We start from the raw sequence: 18,638 nt of genomic DNA, 5'->3' as shown, positions 1-18,638 counted from the left end.
GGACTCCTCACAGAGACTTCTCGAATCCACGAGGAAAGAAAGCAGAAAATAGAAATAAATTCTAATAAATTTGAAATTGATTAATGAATGAGTAAAAACGAGTTCACAACCCTTTAAATAGGGGTACCAAGCAATGGGAAAGAAATCAGAATCAAACTACAACTAAAACTCCTAGAATTCGCGACTTACTATAAATAGTAAGCTTACTATCTATAGACGGTCGTGATGTCTACTAGCGCGCAAGGTTTTCGGCCAAAAATAGTAAGTGTCCTATTTGGCTTCACCAAACCGTTCTCCTAATTATTTTAAGCTCTTTTCACGTTGGGCGCAACTCCTAAAGCCCGACGGATGAAGAGTTATAATCAAACTAAAACTTACTATTTATAGTAAAAACGAAATTAAAACAGGGAAACGACCGTCGATCAAGAGGTTTTTCGCAATTCCAAGTTGCGCAACCCGACGTAGCTGGGTTGGTTGGCTAAAGTAGCTCGTTCTACCCCAAAATCATATATTTTACGTCAGATAACTTATGATGGATTGCGAGATACGCCCGATCTAAGGTCCGATGGTCCGGATCACTTCTGTCGTTGACCGGGCCTTTTCTGATCCATCTTGGTCATAAAACTGTCCGCGACCCGCTCTACATCATCCAAGGGGTTTCAAATCCCCTCGAAGAGGGGCTTTGAAATCCAAGGTGAAAGCTTGGATTAAATCTAAAATCCTTCTAAAAATTGCATGTGGAACAAGTGTGTCACTGGGTTACTTATTGGGCACATGGCCCGCTGATGATATACCAAAACAATAAGTTTATCAATTGTATCACTATAATTACTTTAGTATGATTATCCCCGTTGTCAAACATTATCCATGTAAATCAATGGCTAAAAATAGTTGGTTAGTACACCCAGATCCATAGCTCAACTGGGAGAATGAGTGAAAGATACCCCGTTTCAACACTGAGGTCTTGGTATTGATTCCCTAGTGGGGGTGGCTAATAGTGAAATGTGAATTGACAATGGGAATACTAACAAGCTAATAAATAAATAAATAAATAAAAATAGTTGGTTAATGACTTGGATGTGATCTTTTGCTTGTGGCTCATATGAGACTTGGGATTTCATTATTTCCAGGCAAAGTATATATTTCAATAGGCTTATTACAACCATAATGTCAAACATTAAATATGTACACTAATTAGAAATGTTAAAGTTAGTTTAGTAATTAAATTAAAACTTCTGTAAATATGTCACATAGTACTTTTAGATTATAGGGATTCTAAATTCAGGGCGTCAAACACTGTATGAGTATTTCAAAACCCGGGGTTTCAGGGTTCCAAATCCGTGCTCCCAACACAGACCCTGACCGTTCTTTAATGGGCCTTCAAACAGAGAAGAAGGCCAAAGGTTTAGCTCCTGTTTGGGAGCGTGGATTTGGAACCCCCTGGATTCGGAACCCCCGGGATTAGAAACCCCTGGATTTGCAATCCTCTCAGTGTGTTTGGCACCGGAGTGCGAATCAACTTTAATTCAAAAGTAACACCTAGATCCATTGCTCAACCGGCAGGCTGAGTAGAGATACCTCGTTTCAACACTTGAGGCCTTGGTATCAATCCCTAGCAGGGGTGGCTAACATGGAGTGCGTGTACTGATATGGGTGTGTACTAACAAGCTAACCCAGAAAAAAAAAAAAAAAACCTTTAATCCAAAAGTACCTATCCATGGTATATCTACAGGGGTTTGAATTTAATTACTAAATCAACTTTAATATCTCTAATTAGTGAGATATGTAATTTTTGACACAATGGTTGTGATAAGCCCGTTGAAATATATGCTTTGCCTGAAAATGATGAAATTCCAAGTCTTGGATGGGCCACAAGCACAAGATCATACTTGAGTGACTAACCAACAATTTTTAATCATTGATTTACATGGACAATGTTTGGACAGTAGTGCTGATCATCATTAATGGGTCATGTGCCTATAGAATGATAATGTATAGTGACACACATGTTACACCAGCAACTATTGAATTGATTTTAGGTGTAATCCAAGCTCTCACCGTGGATTACAAACCCCTTCAAAGAGGGGACTGAAAACCCCTGAATTTGAAACCCCTGGTTACTTTATGTAGCCGAACAACCAAGGGATTTGAAACCCCCTCAGATCCCCTCCAATCCACCGTGCAGACGGTTTAAATGGGATTAAGTGGGAGTGGGTTTAAATGGGATTAAGTGGGAGTGGGTTTTAAGATCCCCTGAATAGTTGCAATGTCATGTTTGAGACTCACATAAGGTATGGCTTGTAAAGGCCCTTCTTGGAATCCATGCCGGGCAAGGGTTTCTGCTATCCTACTTTGGGTTTCGTGTGACTAGTGGTCGGTGCTATATGGACCTCACCATGATGCATATGTTTTATCCATGCCGTCCATCCATTTTGAAATATAGTTTTAGGGCTTGATCCCAAAAATGAGGTAGATATAAATCTCAAGTGGACCACACCATGGGAAAATAGCAGTGATTGATTTACACCATTAAAAACCTCCCAGGGCCAATTGTGCAGTCCACTTGAGATTTGTATCAAACTCATTTTTGGGCTCATACATAAAATGATATGGAAAAATAGTGAACGGCATGGATGAAACACATACATCATGGGGGGGCCACAGAGCACGGACAGGTAGTAGCAATATGAGTAGCCAATCGGTTTCCCAGACGTGAAGTGGGATGGCATCCCAGCCATGGGCTTGGAAGATAATCTATTAGGATGAGACAGTATAATCATTACATTTTGATAATTTCATCACACTTAAACCCATCTAATCCCATGCTACAAACACCCCCGACATGGGATTAGATTTTCTTTTGGGGGGTGTCACAATCAATGGCGTGGCTGATCACAGTTGCTGTCTGGAATGCAGGGCGGTGGGACCCACAGTCCTGATCCTTTAGGAAGCGGATTGCGTAGTGAGTAACTCAGTACGGTAAGCGTACTGAGTAAACTCCGTGGGCCCCAGTCTCATTCATGCATTATATCCACTCCGTCCATCTCTTTTAACACGTAATTTTAGGGCATTATCCAAAAAATGAGTATATCCAAACATCAAATGGACCACATCACCGGAAACAGTGTGAATTGAACATCTGCCGTTGAAATATTCTTGGGGACAACAGAAGTTTTAGATCAAGCTGATATTCGTGTGTTCCCTTCATCCATGTATTTCTGATATTATGAACAGGTTGGATGACAAATAAACATCACTGGGGGCCTTAGAAAGTTTTCAACGGTTGAAATCAATACTTCCACTTTTTCCAGTGGTATGGTCCACTTGTGCTTTGTATATGCATCAATTTTGTTTTGAACCCATAAAATGATCTGAAAAAACGAATGGACAGCGTGGATAAACCACATGCATCTTCGGTGGGCCCAACTGAGTTTACTCAGTACGATAAGAGCGTACTGAGTAACTCAGTACGCAATCCGAATTCGGTCCTGCATGGCACCGGATCCAGATAAACATCCGCTCTGGAGATGTACCAACCGTTCCAACTTGAAAAGTTCAGCTGCTTGCTTTTGCGCAACTACCAGTCTTCCCTCCTCCTTTCCCCTAACCTCCAGTCTTCCTTGTTTATCCGCTTTTGATTTTTGAATAAACCTCTCTCTCTCTCTCTCTCTCTCTCTCTCTCTCTCTCTCTTCAAAACTAGTATTTAAGCGCCACCACACTCAAGCTTCTCATTCACAGCCTCTCTTCTTTCTTGCCTAAAAAAGAAGAGGAGGGAAATACAAGCTGTGGTATTCTTCCTTCTTTCAACTTCTCTTTAGGAATGGCTGACTTAAATCATTCATCTGAGGATGTTTCTGATGATTCTCAAGGTACCCATTTGAGTCTTAAAGATTTTCCTCTAATTTCAAACAAGATTCATCTCTCTCTCTCTCTCTCTCTCTCTCTCTCTCTCTCTCTCTCTCTCTCTCTCTCTCTCTCTCTCTATTTGTCTATCTATCCATGTGCCTGGTTGATTCTAGATGTCCCATTTGGATTCCATGCCTTTTTTTTCTATCATTTCAAACAAGCCAAGATTCATCTTTCTTCTTCTTCTTCTTCTTCTTCATCTTTTTAAAATAATATTTGAGATGGTTCCGAACTCGTTTGCATTTCATGCCTTCTTTTTTCTTCTTTTTTTTTTTTTCTTCTGATTTCAAACAAGACCCAATTCCTCTTTTCCTTTTTTATTTTAGTGATGATCTAGTGATGTGGCGTCTGATGATTCTCAAGGTACCCATTTGAATTTCAAGCCCCCCTTTTTTACAATCACTCAAACAAGACCGAATTCCTCCTTTTAGTTTCCTTTTTGCTTGCGCTTGGTTGCAGCAAATTTCATGATATTTGGTGCCTACCAAACACACACTTTTCTATTATTTGTGATGATTTTGAAGGTACCCATTTGTATTTCATGCCTCTTACCTCATTTCAAACAAGACCCAATTCATCTTTTCTTTTGATTTCCGTTTCTTTCTTTTTTTAATTGATGATGATGGGATATGGGTTTTTTCATTTGTGGATGTAGGAGCTAGTCAAGATTCTAAGCTGGAGTTTACGGAGGATGAGGAGACTCTCATCGAAAGGATGTTTAATCTTCTCGGAGAGAGGTTTCATTCTTTCTTCTTTGGAATTTGATTAGGGACGGATATTTTACACCCTCTGTTTTGATGCATTCACCCCTTTCCTATTTATGAAGTGGGTGTTTGTCAAAACGAAATTCATGTTTGAGAACAGATCAGTAGCCCACAGGACTATCCCTGGGGCCCATCATACATGAACCCAACGTCAACTGATCAGACCAATGATCTTGTGGGCCTTTTGGCAGCAGATGACCCACCTGCCTCACCTGGAAAAAGTCCCACCAGGTAGAGTTAGACAATCAGAAGAAGTTTTACACTGATCCATCCTTGCTTGGGACGGCCCACTCGATGAACGGTTCCGATCATTGACAGATGTCCAGCAAACTACAATTTCAGGTAGTCCAGCAGACTACCTGCATTTCTACAAACTACAGGCCTAATGGGTTTTGTGTTGAATGGTTTATGGCTCAGGTGGTCTCTAATTGCTGGGAGAATCCCAGGAAGAACAGCAGAAGAGATTGAGAAGTACTGGACTTCAAGGTACTCATCTAGTGAATGAATGAATGACGGAAGAAGTGAAGTGGAGTTCTATTTTCTCTTGCAGAAAGCAAGCAATTTTTGGGTGTGTGATGATGCTGTGGTGTTTTTTTATTACGTGGAATTGAACTGATCAGCTCCCTAAATGGAATGAGTATAAAGGAAAAATGATTATCTGTTCTTTGTACAAATATCCATTATATTACTATGGTGTCTTTTGGGAAAGAAAAATGACCCAAATGTGTGTTGTGAATTTATGGACACTTGTATTTCTCTTTTTGATCATTGTATTATTGATTTGGGTTTTGGGAATGTTTGTTCTTAGAAGATAATGGTTTTAAGATTCCAATTCTAACAAATGGAGAACATGATTCGGGTGATCGCGACCATCGGTCTGTTGGTCCCCCAAAAAAATTTCTAGCTTGAAACAATACAGCAACCTATATTGTTTCAGTTGAATATGTAAAATCTAGATGCTATTAATCAGGAAATTATTTGGAGTGTGGTTCATCCACAATGAACCATAACATATCAACGGTCTGGATCGCTTCATCATTGCCATTCACATGGCGTCCGTATGGCTGCTGACTGTTTTGTATTGTTTTGTAAAATCTAGATGCTATTAATCAGGAAATTATGGTCTTTTATTTTATTTTTTTGTTTTTTTTAAGGTTAGGGAAAGGTCCTTAATTTATTACTAATCATAGATTAAAATATCACCGTCCACCCCAATATGTATCAATTTTGCATATGACATCATTTATCATAATCATCGTAGGTTTGTCCCACCTATTTTATTTGTCGTCCTGTGCGCATGATTGCTTGGCAAAGGATTTACAATGGGTTGCCCGCCTTGTATTGACCCTCCTTTATAGCGGGATTATCTTTCGAACAAACAATGCTATATTTCCTTTGAACCTTGATTATATGTATGATAAATTCATTTATATATTCTCCTCTTTAATGTGCGTGGAATATGACTATTTATACATGTCTGAGAGAGCCTCCCGTGGTTTTTGTTGGGCTCTTGAGATTAAACACAATGATTGTTGACTAAGGAGGAGTTGTAATCCATGATCTTTGTGCCCAGCCATGACCATGTAAGTTCTACAACAAACCTACACGGTTCATGAAATTGGTCATCATGTATGAGGGGAGGTCATCATGTGTGAGGGGATTGACTTAGTATCAGGAAGGATAATCTCTACTATCTTGTCCGACTTGGTGCCAGTATGCCTTAACTCTATTATACAAGAGTGTGAGTGTGCCATAAATGCTACCTTGGTGAAACTTTTAGTCACTTACGTTGGTGGTGAGTATCCAAACCAAGAGACCCATCATACTAAGATTAGGACTTACTAATGCACCAGCATTGTCAAATCCCTAAGACTTGAGGAAGTGTGGATGGAAAGGTTTTGACTGAATGCACTTTGACTTGCTTGCTTTACCAGGTCACTTCATGCCCATTGAAAGTGAGTGTGGGTGGGTGAGTGCATTCATCAAGATTATTAAAGTATACATGATTCAATAAAAGTTATACTTAGTCCACTCGGGACATAATTACTAGGCCAATCTCATGGTGTGGACTGTCCATCAAGGGTTTTAAAGGTTAGCCAATACCTTTAAGGTTTTCAATTAGTTAATCGGTTAATTGTAAGTTTGCAATCATTAACTTTTAATTTTAACCATTGATATATTTTAAATCATACTTGGTGAACATCCAATGGCTAAGATCTATTTATTCAATTTTTGGAGTAGCTTATGAATTATCTAAAGATGATGACCATATTAAATGGAGATATTAGAAAGTTAGGGTATATACTGTATGGTCTAGATGGTTAAATAGGCTTCCTTTGTAATAGGGTACACTGAATCTCGTACAGTGGCGACTGCTACAAATGGTGCACCTCTTGAAATTCTGGCTTTTTCTTTACAAATAGATCATATTTCAAAAGAAGAGAGGCTTTACAAATATATCATATTTCAAAAAGGAGAGGGCATTCCCCAAAAGTGTGAGAGCTTCCCCACACGTATGCACGCCCCTAACATGCGAAGTCTGCCTTGTAGTCGTGGATGACAGAAGTCAACCCTTGGCCCTATCAAAGGGTTTAATGGTAGTTATTCGCCTCTCTGCATTTGAGATAGGTTGGGAGGAGACTTCTCACAATAGTAAGAACGACAGTGGAAAAAATCAAGCAATTTCTATTGCTGACATAAGAAAAGGCACTTTTCCATATTGGCCACCTTTCCTCACAAAACTGCTGTTGAGTATAGGCATAGTCCATGGCCACCTTACAAGAATTTTCCTCATTTTAATCCTTATTTCTTTCCCATACCTGTGGCGCCGGACACCAAGTTTTTTAAGGAAACACTCTTCTAAAGAATCGAAGGGTTCCAAGACCTCTAATAGCCTGCTCAAGAGTATCTCTAATGCTCAGAGATCTATATAATTCTACTCTAGATGACTAGTTGGTAACATTGAAATTTGACTAAGTGTCAATCGTGCTAATTGTCATTGGTCAACCACAGGTGTTTTGTGTTCATCCATGAGCCAGCGCAGGTCCAGTTCATGCACCGACCCATGGTGAGTGCAAGACCCTTTATTGCTCTCCCTACCAACAGCTAAGGCCAGCGAAGAATTATCGTTCTTTCTCCGCTTACTACCCAAGGGTCATATAAACCACAATGGACAATTCTTCGCTCACTACCCAAGGGTCATATGGAACCACAATGGAAGATTTCTAACAATGCACTGACTATCTAAGGGCAATGCAACACCATCTCTCTATTGAGATCTCCCTCGGCGCTGACTATCCATGGGTAGCATGGCACCTCTTTCGACAAATGGTTCTCATCCTGTGCTCACTGCACCTAGCGTGTGCTAGTGAGAAGCATCTTAGATCATCCAGTAGTATCATAACATGTCTGTAATGGCCTAACCACCTTGGCAGCTGTCGATAACTGCCCAACAGCTCATGAGTGGGAAATAAAAACCTCTCCTCTATAAAAATAGTGATGCAGGATAATTAACTACTTGCTTTCAAAGTTGAAATTGATGGAGCATGGTAAATCAATCCCTTTATCTCATAACTCAGGCCTCACATCTTATGGGTTAGGTCTTAGGCCAAACCCTTCTTGTGGGCTCCACATCACATGGGTTTCACCTCACATAAGCCACCCGCCTCAAATGGATGGGGCCTGCCTTGCACGTGCCGCCCACTCCGAGTGTGCCCCTACATCCCATAGGCCACCCTATTGAGCCTAGTATGAAAATGCCCCTACATTAATCACCCTTGGTAAGGAGTCTCAAATACCAGAGACAATTAACCACCTGTTGTAAAAGTCCGAACCGATAGAGTGTGGCGAATCAATCCCTTTATCTCATAGCTCAAGCCCCACATCTCATGGGTTAGGTCTTAGGCCAAACCCCCTTATGGGCCCCACGTTACATGGGTTTTGCCTTACATGGGCTGCCCTCCCTGAGTGTGCCCATGCATCCCACGCCCCCCCCCCCCCCCTTTAAAAAATTAAAAAAGAAGCTCTCCTAGATCCTCTTCTTTGCCTCTCCTTTCGTCTGGTATTGACCAGGTGAGACTGAGGGGGTTTTAAGGACTCTAATTATCATGGCTTCACATTAGCTATGGACCCCAGCAGTGGCTTCACCTCAACTGCCTAAGTTCCAGCAGCAGCCCCACAATGACTATATTCAAGGATTGAGCAAAGGCCTCATGCTGACAATCCAGAGGCCCGAAGCAGAAGCTTCTCGCTGACGGTTTAGATTGCTGAACAGCACTCCCTAGTAGCCCCAAGCTAATTGTCAAGGCAGTATGCATGCTATCTACCTAATATTATACAAGATATGAATACTAAGGCTATATGAGTCCTTGAAGCATAATACGGCTATATGAATCCTTGAAGCACTGGAATATTTTGCCTAATCAATGATCCAGACACTCTGAATGTGAAAAGCCATAAATTGAGGCATATGAATCATTTGCATCCCATGTGATAGACTAGTTCTCTTTGGTGTTTTACCTTCTAATTAAGGGTTTTCTCCAAGAATTGTAATCAAGGGCCTGTGCCAAATCACAACATGGAGGACAAACATTTTTTTGTGCAGATCTTGGCAATGTCTACTTTCTTCTATGTATTTTTCTCATATGTTCAGGCATGATATTGTTATGTGCATTTTTGTGTTTTAGAAAAATGGCATGCATTAAAACTAGGATCCAGTAGGGTAATTTTAAAATTGGAACATTTCAAATTGTGTCATATTCCATTGCGTTTTGGAAATCCAACACCTTATATGAGCGCTCTCTTGTAGATTCATCGACATTCCATGCAAGCATGCAAAAAGAACACAATTTTCATTTGATATGCATTGTACAATTTGATTCTTTATCCTTTCTTCTCAAAGGACGTGTTTTATTGTTGGCATTGCAGCACATAGGCCTATTCTGATTTTTTTAATCCCCAATAGTAACTCCCAAATCCAAAAGTAGTCTTAACAAATCAAAAGAAATGCTTAAATCCTACAAATTGTGAGGAATAGTGGAATATGTGAGAACATAATACTATAGACTTCAAGAGCTCATGAGTATTTTGATAGCGAAAAGGAAGGCTGCATTTGGACGCAGTATCAATTTGAATGGCAATTTTTCTTAATGAGCAACTAGAAATTACCTTCACATTCATACCAAGGGATGAGGCTCCCAATCACAATGGTTTAACTTTCCATTTGGATTTGAAACGAAGGAACTTAGTCACGTCCTCTCCAATTACTGCAATTCAACTCAGTAGTGCATCCAAAGGCAGCTGAAGAGAAAGATCATAGCATGGCATATGAGAGACCCTTTAAAATTCAAGAAAGAATCAGGAATTCTAACCACCACGAAGGAAACACAATTTTTTGGGACTTCTACAAAAAGCTTCCAGATATTTTACAAACAGAACCCATCTCTGTTTAAGCTGTCAAGGGGAGATTGAGTGGAAGTCTGGATGCGCATGGATAACATTTGTTTCCTGAAAATCGTATTCCAATGGCCAGATTTTATTTTATTTTTTGAAAATTGATGATTATGTTCATTCGGAAAGGCATTGCACACAAGTGACCTCATTACTCAAATAAGGCCATGGAGAACGTACATTGCAGGAAAAAAAAAAAAAGCCAAAAAATCTTAAAATGAAAGAACTACCTCATCCAACTACAACAACCCCACCTTAGAGCACCCTCATAAATCCACCTGCCAAAATGATAATCATGCGACAAATCCTTTTAATAGAGAAAGAAACCCACACCTCCTAGCCACTAAACAGTGGAAGAACAAATGGTCAACTGACTCTTTGTCATTTCTATGCATAAAGCACACATTGGAAAAGCTTTCTGCTTCTTTAGCTAACATGTGGATCTTGTTCTCCATAGCAACCCAAGTGCAAGCTTTGACCCTCGGGGGAATAGGCGCTTTCCATACTTACGCACATGGAGAAGTGCCATCTCCTGTTCAACAGTGAAAGGAGTCAAGGACTAACTGAATATTCATCATTACCCAACCACCTCCACACTCTTCCTATCTACAGCTGATAGATCAACATGCACATCATTCAGCTTACTTAGAAGTTCTCAAAAAGCCCAAATTCCACATCAGATAGATTTCTGCTCATCATGTATTCCAAAACACAGTTCCACCACCAGTTTATAGCATTACTGAAGGAGGGAGAGGGGCAGGTTTTTTTTCTTCTTCTCGGGACTATAAGCTTGTACTAGCGTCCACATGAGCCTACAGGCAACAGGTAGCCTACAAGGTCTGGGTGCCCTTTGGTTTCTTGGGCTTCCAACACTTGCCTTCCCTCACACTTCCATGCTGCATTTGGATGCATGGGTGAATTGAATTGCAAAACCTTAATTTAATCGGAAGGAAATAACATAAATTAATGATGTTTCTTACTATGGTATGAAGGAAATCGCCCTCAAATTTGCAGCCTCATTTCTTCCATTTGGAGCCTAGACCCTTGACATGAATGCTAAGAAAGGATACTGCAATCTGAAACTTCCACATAATTGAGCTATAATCACAATTCAATTAGATAGTTCATCCAAGAGAACCCCCAGTGTCAAAGTCAGGCATTGCTTTTCTGCATTGATGCTAGTGTTGTCATATGTGATCACATATATGTCATAGTGGCACATGCGGTTTCATAACCATTGGGCATTATGCGGTCGCATAGAGAATTATGCAACTGCATGAGCCATGATTATGTCGTTATGCCATCACATAATTGGTATGCGATCGTATGTCAACTTGTTAGTTGACCTGTTATGGTCAACTAACAAGCCATTTGAGTACATGTTAGTTGTTTTTTTTTTTTTAACACTTTCGATTATATGGAGTCATTTGAGTCCTTGTTAGTTGACTTGTTATAGCCTAATAGTCAAATTGATGTAATGAATGTAACAAAATATCAATGAAATAGGTTTTAAAATAATTCCCTACACTTGTAGTAATTTTACATATTTTTTCATTAAAAAAAAAAATTTAATTCCATTTTCCCTTGATTTTTCAGTATTTTTTTAATTAAAAAAAGTGTTCAGGGGGGCTGGGCAATTGCATATGCACGTGATGTGAGTGAAAGGGTGAGAATTAAGAAGGATAGATAGAGGAAGGGGAGCGCTTGATAGGAAAACTGGACTACTAGAGGCCGCCACGCAGCTAGCCCCGATTGAAAATCTAAGTTCTTTTATTTTATTAGAGGTCCCTAGAGGTAGAATCCCCAGAACATATCCATGATGTGCATGAATCTCTGGTGTCTCTGTGAATAAACTAAACTTAATGGTTCTCTTACCTGTTGAAGAGTAACAGGTAATAGAACCATGGTCTTATGGTTGCTAGAGGGGAAATAGTTTCTGAATACAGGCAACAGTTACAATAACAAACACTCTCAAATGGGTCACATACACCCGTTGATTGAAAATATAGTCATTCATACTACCTTTTCAGATGGTGATACATCTCTTTGGCCTTTTCCTTTTGAATGCAGACTAATGTCATCTCCCTTCCCCAAATCATCATTTTATAGGCCACACTGCATGAAAGGGTTATGATCTTCCAACTCAGATATTTTTGGTACAACCCGATCCAGGGTGCATCCCATTAGATTGACAGTCTGGATCAATGAAATGTGGACCATTGGCCATTTTTGTCTCAAACATGTGCAGCCCAATCGACTGTACCAGTGTGATTTTTCGACCAGGTCATGTTCATGTCTCACTTAATAAAAATCCTAGACCTCACATAAACATGACACATTGGCATGTGTGCCATGAATAGCCTCTTTATGCTATCCTCACAGATTGTCTAAGTGTTTCTCAATAAGTGTTGGTGAAAACAGGAAACAGAAACATAAACAACCAAAATCTGCACAAGACATTCACGCTTGCCTTGTCATAAATACTTTAGATGTTTTCACAAGGAGGCATTAAACCCATACCTTTTCACATTCGTTATGGACAAGTCAACAGGGCATCTGCAGGAGATCCCATGGCGTATGTTGTTTGCAAATGACAAACTTTTGATTGACAAGACAAGGGATGGTGTAAATACAAAGCTAGATTTATAGAGGGATGCTTTAGAATCTAGAGGATTTAAAATTAGTCGGACTAAACTAGCAATATGGAGTGTGATTTTAGTAATAATAGAAAAACAATGAATTAGTTAAGATCGTTAATCAAGAAGTTTCCCAAAATGACCGCTTTCTTACCTGGGGTGAATAATTCATGAGAGTGGAGAGATTGAAAAGGATGTTGCCCATAGAATTAAAGTTGTGTGGAAGAAACGGAGACGTGCCTCTGGAGTTTTATGTGATTGTTGTGGACCACTCAAACTGAAAGGGAAATTTTATAGGATAATCATAAGACCAGCCATGCTTTATTAGACAGAATGTTGGGCAGTTAAAAAACAACACGTTCACAGGACGACTGTAGCTGAAATGAGGATGTTGAGACGGATGAGTGGCAAGACGAGGAAGGACAGAACTAGAAATGAACACATTCGAGGGAACTTAGGAGTACCACCAGTAGGGTGTATGATGAGAGAAAGTAAACTTAGATGGTTTGGTCATGTGCAATAGAGACCAAGAACCACACTGATTAGGAGTGAGTCAGTACAAGTTGAAATCTCTATAAGGGCAAGAGGAAGGCCCAAAAGGACAAGGATGGAGGAAGTAAGAAAAGACTTGACGAACTATGGTCTAACTGAGGGTTTGGCCCTTGATAGAGCAGAATGGCGGAACAGGAATCATGTCACTGATCCAATTAATTGGGAAAGGCTCAGATGATGATGAAGGAACTTTGGTGAACAACATAAGGAGGTAATAAAATCTTAATTTTCATAATTTTCATTTATGTCTCCAAACACACACACACACACACACACACACAAATGTAGTGAATAAGAAAGGCACACATCTGTGCTACCTGAGAGGTTACCACTATAGCTCTTATGAGAACGAAGTGCATCTGAGCGTAAGTATTGTCATGACCCTCCAACAAGGACTACATTTTTTGCGACAAGGACTTGACTCACATAGCAGTATACAGATGATACAAGCAAATCTCACTCACATAGCAGTATACAGATGATACAAGCAAATCTCTCTCTCTCTCTCTCTCTCTCTCTCTCTCTAGACCAGCAAATCCTGATGAGCAAGACATACTTCCAATTTGGTGAGTTCATGATATGAGTTTTTATGGAATTTCTATGAAGGAAACTGCAAGAATTATATATCTTCGTAATATCATAGAAAGTTGAATGCCAAGAATCTTGATTGTGCCTCAAAAAAGAAAAAGAAAAAAAGAAAAAACAGAAAGTAGACAAGAGTAAGGTATCAAACATGACATAAATACAGGCAGTCAGATACAAAAATGAATGGAGAGTGTTCACGGGCATCATATATTTTGTTGGGCAATCTTTTGCAAGTCTTGCTAATGAGAAATGCATGTGGAAAAAGGTCCAACTCGCTATTTGATTGCTAATGAGTATGATGCCCTTCTATTCGCTTGACCATGCAGACACCTCTTTCCTACACGTGCATGTGGCAATGCCATTTATAGATCTGTTAGTGCCTAAAGGCCCTAAACAGATAATACCAAAAAGTAATCTAAGGGAATTGATCCACACACTCCTTGGTTGATAATATACCCTTTATTTCCAACCCCCTTTTTTGTTGAAACATAACATAACCCAATTTTACTAAGTTAAAATAAAAATAAAAATAAAAATAAAAATAAAAAAATAAAAACAATGCAAAGAAGGATGGATGGTGAGAAATCATCATTCCTGATAAAGGCCCCGACTAGTATTGAGTAACTCAATTGGGCTGTTTACTGTAGCACTTAAAGATTTGTCCCGTTCAACAACTCTAAGCCTAGACTTAAGAAATGATTTGCTATGTCTACTTTCAGTATTATAATAACGGAAATTGAGTTACCAGAAGTAGAAAGAAAAGGGTGTGTACCTATCAACGAGGGTTAGCAACTTGGCATAAATAGTGGCTCCTATAATCTAATCATGCATAAAGCATTTGGACATCAGTTCAAAAGAAGGCATGGCTTCATTATCATGATAATAGCCTTGTCCCACCTACTTGGGGTCAGCTTTATGAATCCCACTTTACCTATTCTTCCTAATGCCCTAGCGTGATGTTGTAATCGAGATTGGAAACGTGAATCTTCATGATTGCTTGGCAAAAGTTCAATGGCCAGGTACCTACCAGACATCAACCCTCCCTCCTTTAGCTTCACTGGGGGACCTCCATCGCACTGGGTGGAGCTACACCATTTAATTGTAAAGTCAAAAGCATCCATTAATTGATGTGGGATCAACAAGAAATCAGGCGAGAGGGACCGTGCATGGATAATGGCCTATTAAGTTGCACATCAGTAAACAAAGAGACAAGTAATATATTATTCAATTATTAAATGCCAACTAAACACGGGATTGCATATTTTATTTTGTGGATATACAAGAGAACAGAGATGGTGCATTGGCAGATGTATAAACCAATGTTTGAAGGTTGGCAATGTCATTGATTAAGAATTGAAGAGGGTTAGATGCAGAGTAGCTCCTAAAGTACAAATATCAAGTATCTGTCAGGCGCATACTCCATCGAAATGGTGTGATTGGTTAAATAAACGTGATTAGCTGATTGCTTTCAACGAACATCCCTGAACTGAATATCCAGCACCTTTACCAAGCATGAGTTTTTCTAAGCCCACCATGTGCCTGTACATGTAGCCAGCCATCCCAACATGGCACCTATGTGGGAGATCCAAGTCATGTATCAAGTGTGCCCCATCATTATTGCCTGCTGACCTGTATTAGGCTGATCTAGTCAACAGGCAGGCCATTCGTTTATATAGAAGTAGACCAATGACCATGTACTTAAACAATCCACTCTTTTAGTACATGGCTTATCCTCGTGACGAGTAGATTTTCGGTGGAATATCAACATGATGGGGCCTACCTAACATGTGGCTTGGATGTCTGAAAAAATGTGCCAGGTTGGCATGTCCTACTGTCTACGACTGCAGGCAGAGAGGTGTGTGTGAGCATGGAGAAGCTCTACCAAGGATTCTCTACCTACAGTGACAAAGATGGACAGACAGAGGAGAAGTTTCAGGAACAAGTGGACTCAAAGATCCTGAAAAGATAATACTAATACTCTACTGAACAATGGAGTTATAGCCTTATAGGCATGTAGTCTCTATCATTAAAAGAACTAAAGGCTTATAGTTTCAATTGAATATGACAATGGAGTCAAGCAAACTCCAGATTAATGGCCATGATACAATTTTTTCTTTTAAATATGAAAATTGTTAGATGCTTATGATACACTGATAATGACTTTGTGAAAGAATTTTACAACATAGAATGTGTGGTGACATGTGAAATCAGCTAAAAAGTTCCCTCCGACACTTATCAATGGACATGTGAACCTTCTTACGCTTGCAAAGGTCACGGATGACCTTTTCCCAAGTACAGGCCTCTGGAGGGAGAAACTTCTGCAGCATTACTTCCACAACTGTCGAAGCACCTACAGATCTTCCTCTCTTACATAGCTGAATGACAAGCTCGTCCAAGAACTCTCGTGCATTATCCAATGTCTTTTTCTCTCCCAAATTCTTCAAGAAAATGTTGCATGTAATTAAATCTGGATCACAGCCTTGATCCAACATGTTACATAGGAGATTGATTGCACGGGGGAGTTTACCACTCTTGCACAAACCATTGAGAAGAATGTTATAAGTTATGGTATCGGGTTTAGACTCCCCACAAAGCATGTTATTAAGTAGCTTTAGACCCTCATTAACCCGGCCTGCATTGCAAAGGCCATAGATCATTGAACTATATGCAACAACATCGGGCATACACCCACGACCCAACATGTGCTTCCACACCATCATCCCCTCCTTCAACTTCCCATCCTCACAAAGACCCTGTATTAAGATACTGTAGCTAAACTCATTCGGAGCACACCCATTTTCCACCATCTCCTTCCACACAACAAGTGCTCCTTGGCTGTCACCTGCCTTGAAGAACCCCCTCATTAAGGAGCTATACGTCAAGACATTAGGACTACAACCCTTCTCCACCATCTCAGAAAGAACCCTTCTAGCTTCAACAACATTCCCTTCTCTACAAAGCCCATCTATAAATGCGCTATAGGCAACAGTAGTTGCTCTACATCCCTTCTCCTTCATATCCTGCCACAACCGCATTGCCTCACCCGAATTGCCTGCCTTAAACAACCCACTAACAAGGGATGAATAAACATATTCATTTGGACACTGTCCCCTTTCCTCCATAAAAGCTAATATTCTTATCGCATCAGAGGTTTTCCCTTGCTTAACAAGCCCATTAATAAGTGTACCATATGTAACAATGTTAGGTACACATTTGTCTGACACCATTCGATTCAAAAGAGCAACAGCCTTATCCACCTTCCCTTTCAAACACAAACCATGAAGAAGAGTGTTGTAAGTGACTTCATTTGGGACACACCCTTTAAGAAACATATTATCAACGATCTTCGACGCTCGGCCCAAATCACCCTCCCGACAAAGCCCATTAATCAAAATGTTAAAAGTCACAGCAGACGGAAAACACCCCTCAATCTGCATTTCGTCCAACAAAGATACCGCTTCATTGGTGCGGCCCAACTTGCACAGCCCATCCATCAACGTGCTATAAGTGAATGCATCGGGACTACAATTCCGAAGTGGCATTTCACGGAACAATTCAATCGCTCCATCTATCGATCCTATTCTACACAAAGCCTTGATAACTAAATTGAAAGTAAGAAAATTCGGTGAAATACCCATTGAATTTGCACGTGAATAGAACCCAAAAGCCTGTTCATAATGACCTAAATGAACAAGAACATTAAGAGCACAATTAAAAGATCGGATGGTTTGCTTGCATCCAAACTCCCCAAGCATTCCATCGAACACGTCCAATGCCTTATCCGGCAAACCCGCATTTCCATATGCCTTGATTACACTAATGATTATCTTCTCCGTAAAGACTCTATTTTCTCTCTTCATTCGATCGAGAACCCGTTCCAACGAACTAAAATCGCCCGAATCAGCGTACTTCATTACGAGGGAATGGAAGGTTGGATCGCCCCGTTTGAAAGAACCCATTTGGGGGCTTGAGCTGAAGATTCCATCAGCCAAAGGGGGGTCGAAATTGTCTCCATTGGATTCAATATCAGAAGCATCGGAAGAGACGGTTTGAGATGAAAAGGAAAGAGAAAAGGGGATTGAGAACTTACATGGAATTGAGAAAAGCTTCGATTTTTGAGATTTTCTGATTAGATATGAGATGGGCATTGTTTAGTTAGGTTGGAATTGAGTGGAAAGGAGGCATCATCTTCATAGGGTTTTGTAGGAATTTTCTGGGAGATTGGAGTGTGAAGATTTCAGTTTGAGGAGAGGAGGAGGTTTTGAAGTGGGAAGATGGTATGAGTGTAATTTATGGGTTTTAGAGGGTAGAAGAAGAGGAGGAGGTTTTGAAGTGGGCAGATGGTATGAGTGTAATTTATGGGTTTTAGAGGGTCGAAGAAGAAGTGATGTAGAAAAACATGCCATTGAGGATTTGTGTTTGGTGCTGGGTTTTTTGGAGGAGAAGAATGGATGGTTTGAATGACAAAAATACCCCCTTGAGTTCCTGCACTGGAAACCTAGGTGGGGCCCACCGTGATGTTTTTGAAAAATCCACCCGTACATCCGTTTTGTGAGATCATTTTACGGTATGAGGCGAATATTGAGCAGGATCCAAGACTCAAGTGGGCCGCACCAAAGGAAAAGGTGTGTAGGGAAATTCCTACCATTGAAATCTGCATGGGGTCGACACGCATGTTTACATGCCATCCATACCGTTCATAACGTCATTCCTACTATATATATATATATATATATATATATATAT

General features: G+C 40.1%; 1 protein-coding gene and 1 long non-coding RNA gene across 3 annotated transcripts; one reads left to right on the top strand and one right to left on the bottom strand.

Annotated features, from left to right (window-relative positions):
* The first annotated feature begins 3,498 nt into the window (after window positions 1-3,498).
* On the top strand, window positions 3,499-5,466 carry LOC131240240 (uncharacterized). Of its 2 annotated transcripts, none has more exons than XR_009168672.1 (2): window positions 3,499-3,870; window positions 5,089-5,466. It is a non-coding gene; the product is annotated as an uncharacterized LOC131240240 (long non-coding RNA). The 2 variants fall into 2 exon arrangements; XR_009168675.1 differs by lacking the exon at window positions 3,499-3,870 and adding an exon at window positions 4,651-5,013.
* Window positions 5,467-15,918: 10,452 nt separating this feature from the next.
* LOC131240232 (pentatricopeptide repeat-containing protein At4g20090) lies at window positions 15,919-18,306 on the bottom strand. Its single transcript, XM_058238364.1, has one exon. The coding sequence runs from the start codon at window positions 18,038-18,040 to the stop codon at window positions 16,100-16,102; it is 1,941 nt and encodes a 646-aa protein (XP_058094347.1). The 5' UTR covers window positions 18,041-18,306; the 3' UTR covers window positions 15,919-16,099.
* Between the last annotated feature and the right edge of the window lie 332 nt (window positions 18,307-18,638).

This window comes from Magnolia sinica, chromosome 1 (genome assembly GCF_029962835.1).
Source record: "Magnolia sinica isolate HGM2019 chromosome 1, MsV1, whole genome shotgun sequence".
Classification (NCBI taxonomy): domain Eukaryota; kingdom Viridiplantae; phylum Streptophyta; class Magnoliopsida; order Magnoliales; family Magnoliaceae; genus Magnolia; species Magnolia sinica.
This window is presented reverse-complemented; position numbering and strand designations above follow the sequence as displayed.

What these genes read in the sequence shown, in the direction of transcription:
- LOC131240232 (XM_058238364.1), bottom strand. Translation starts at nt 18,040, where the DNA reads ATGCCCATCTCATATCTAATCAGAAAATCTCAAAAATCGAAGCTTTTC.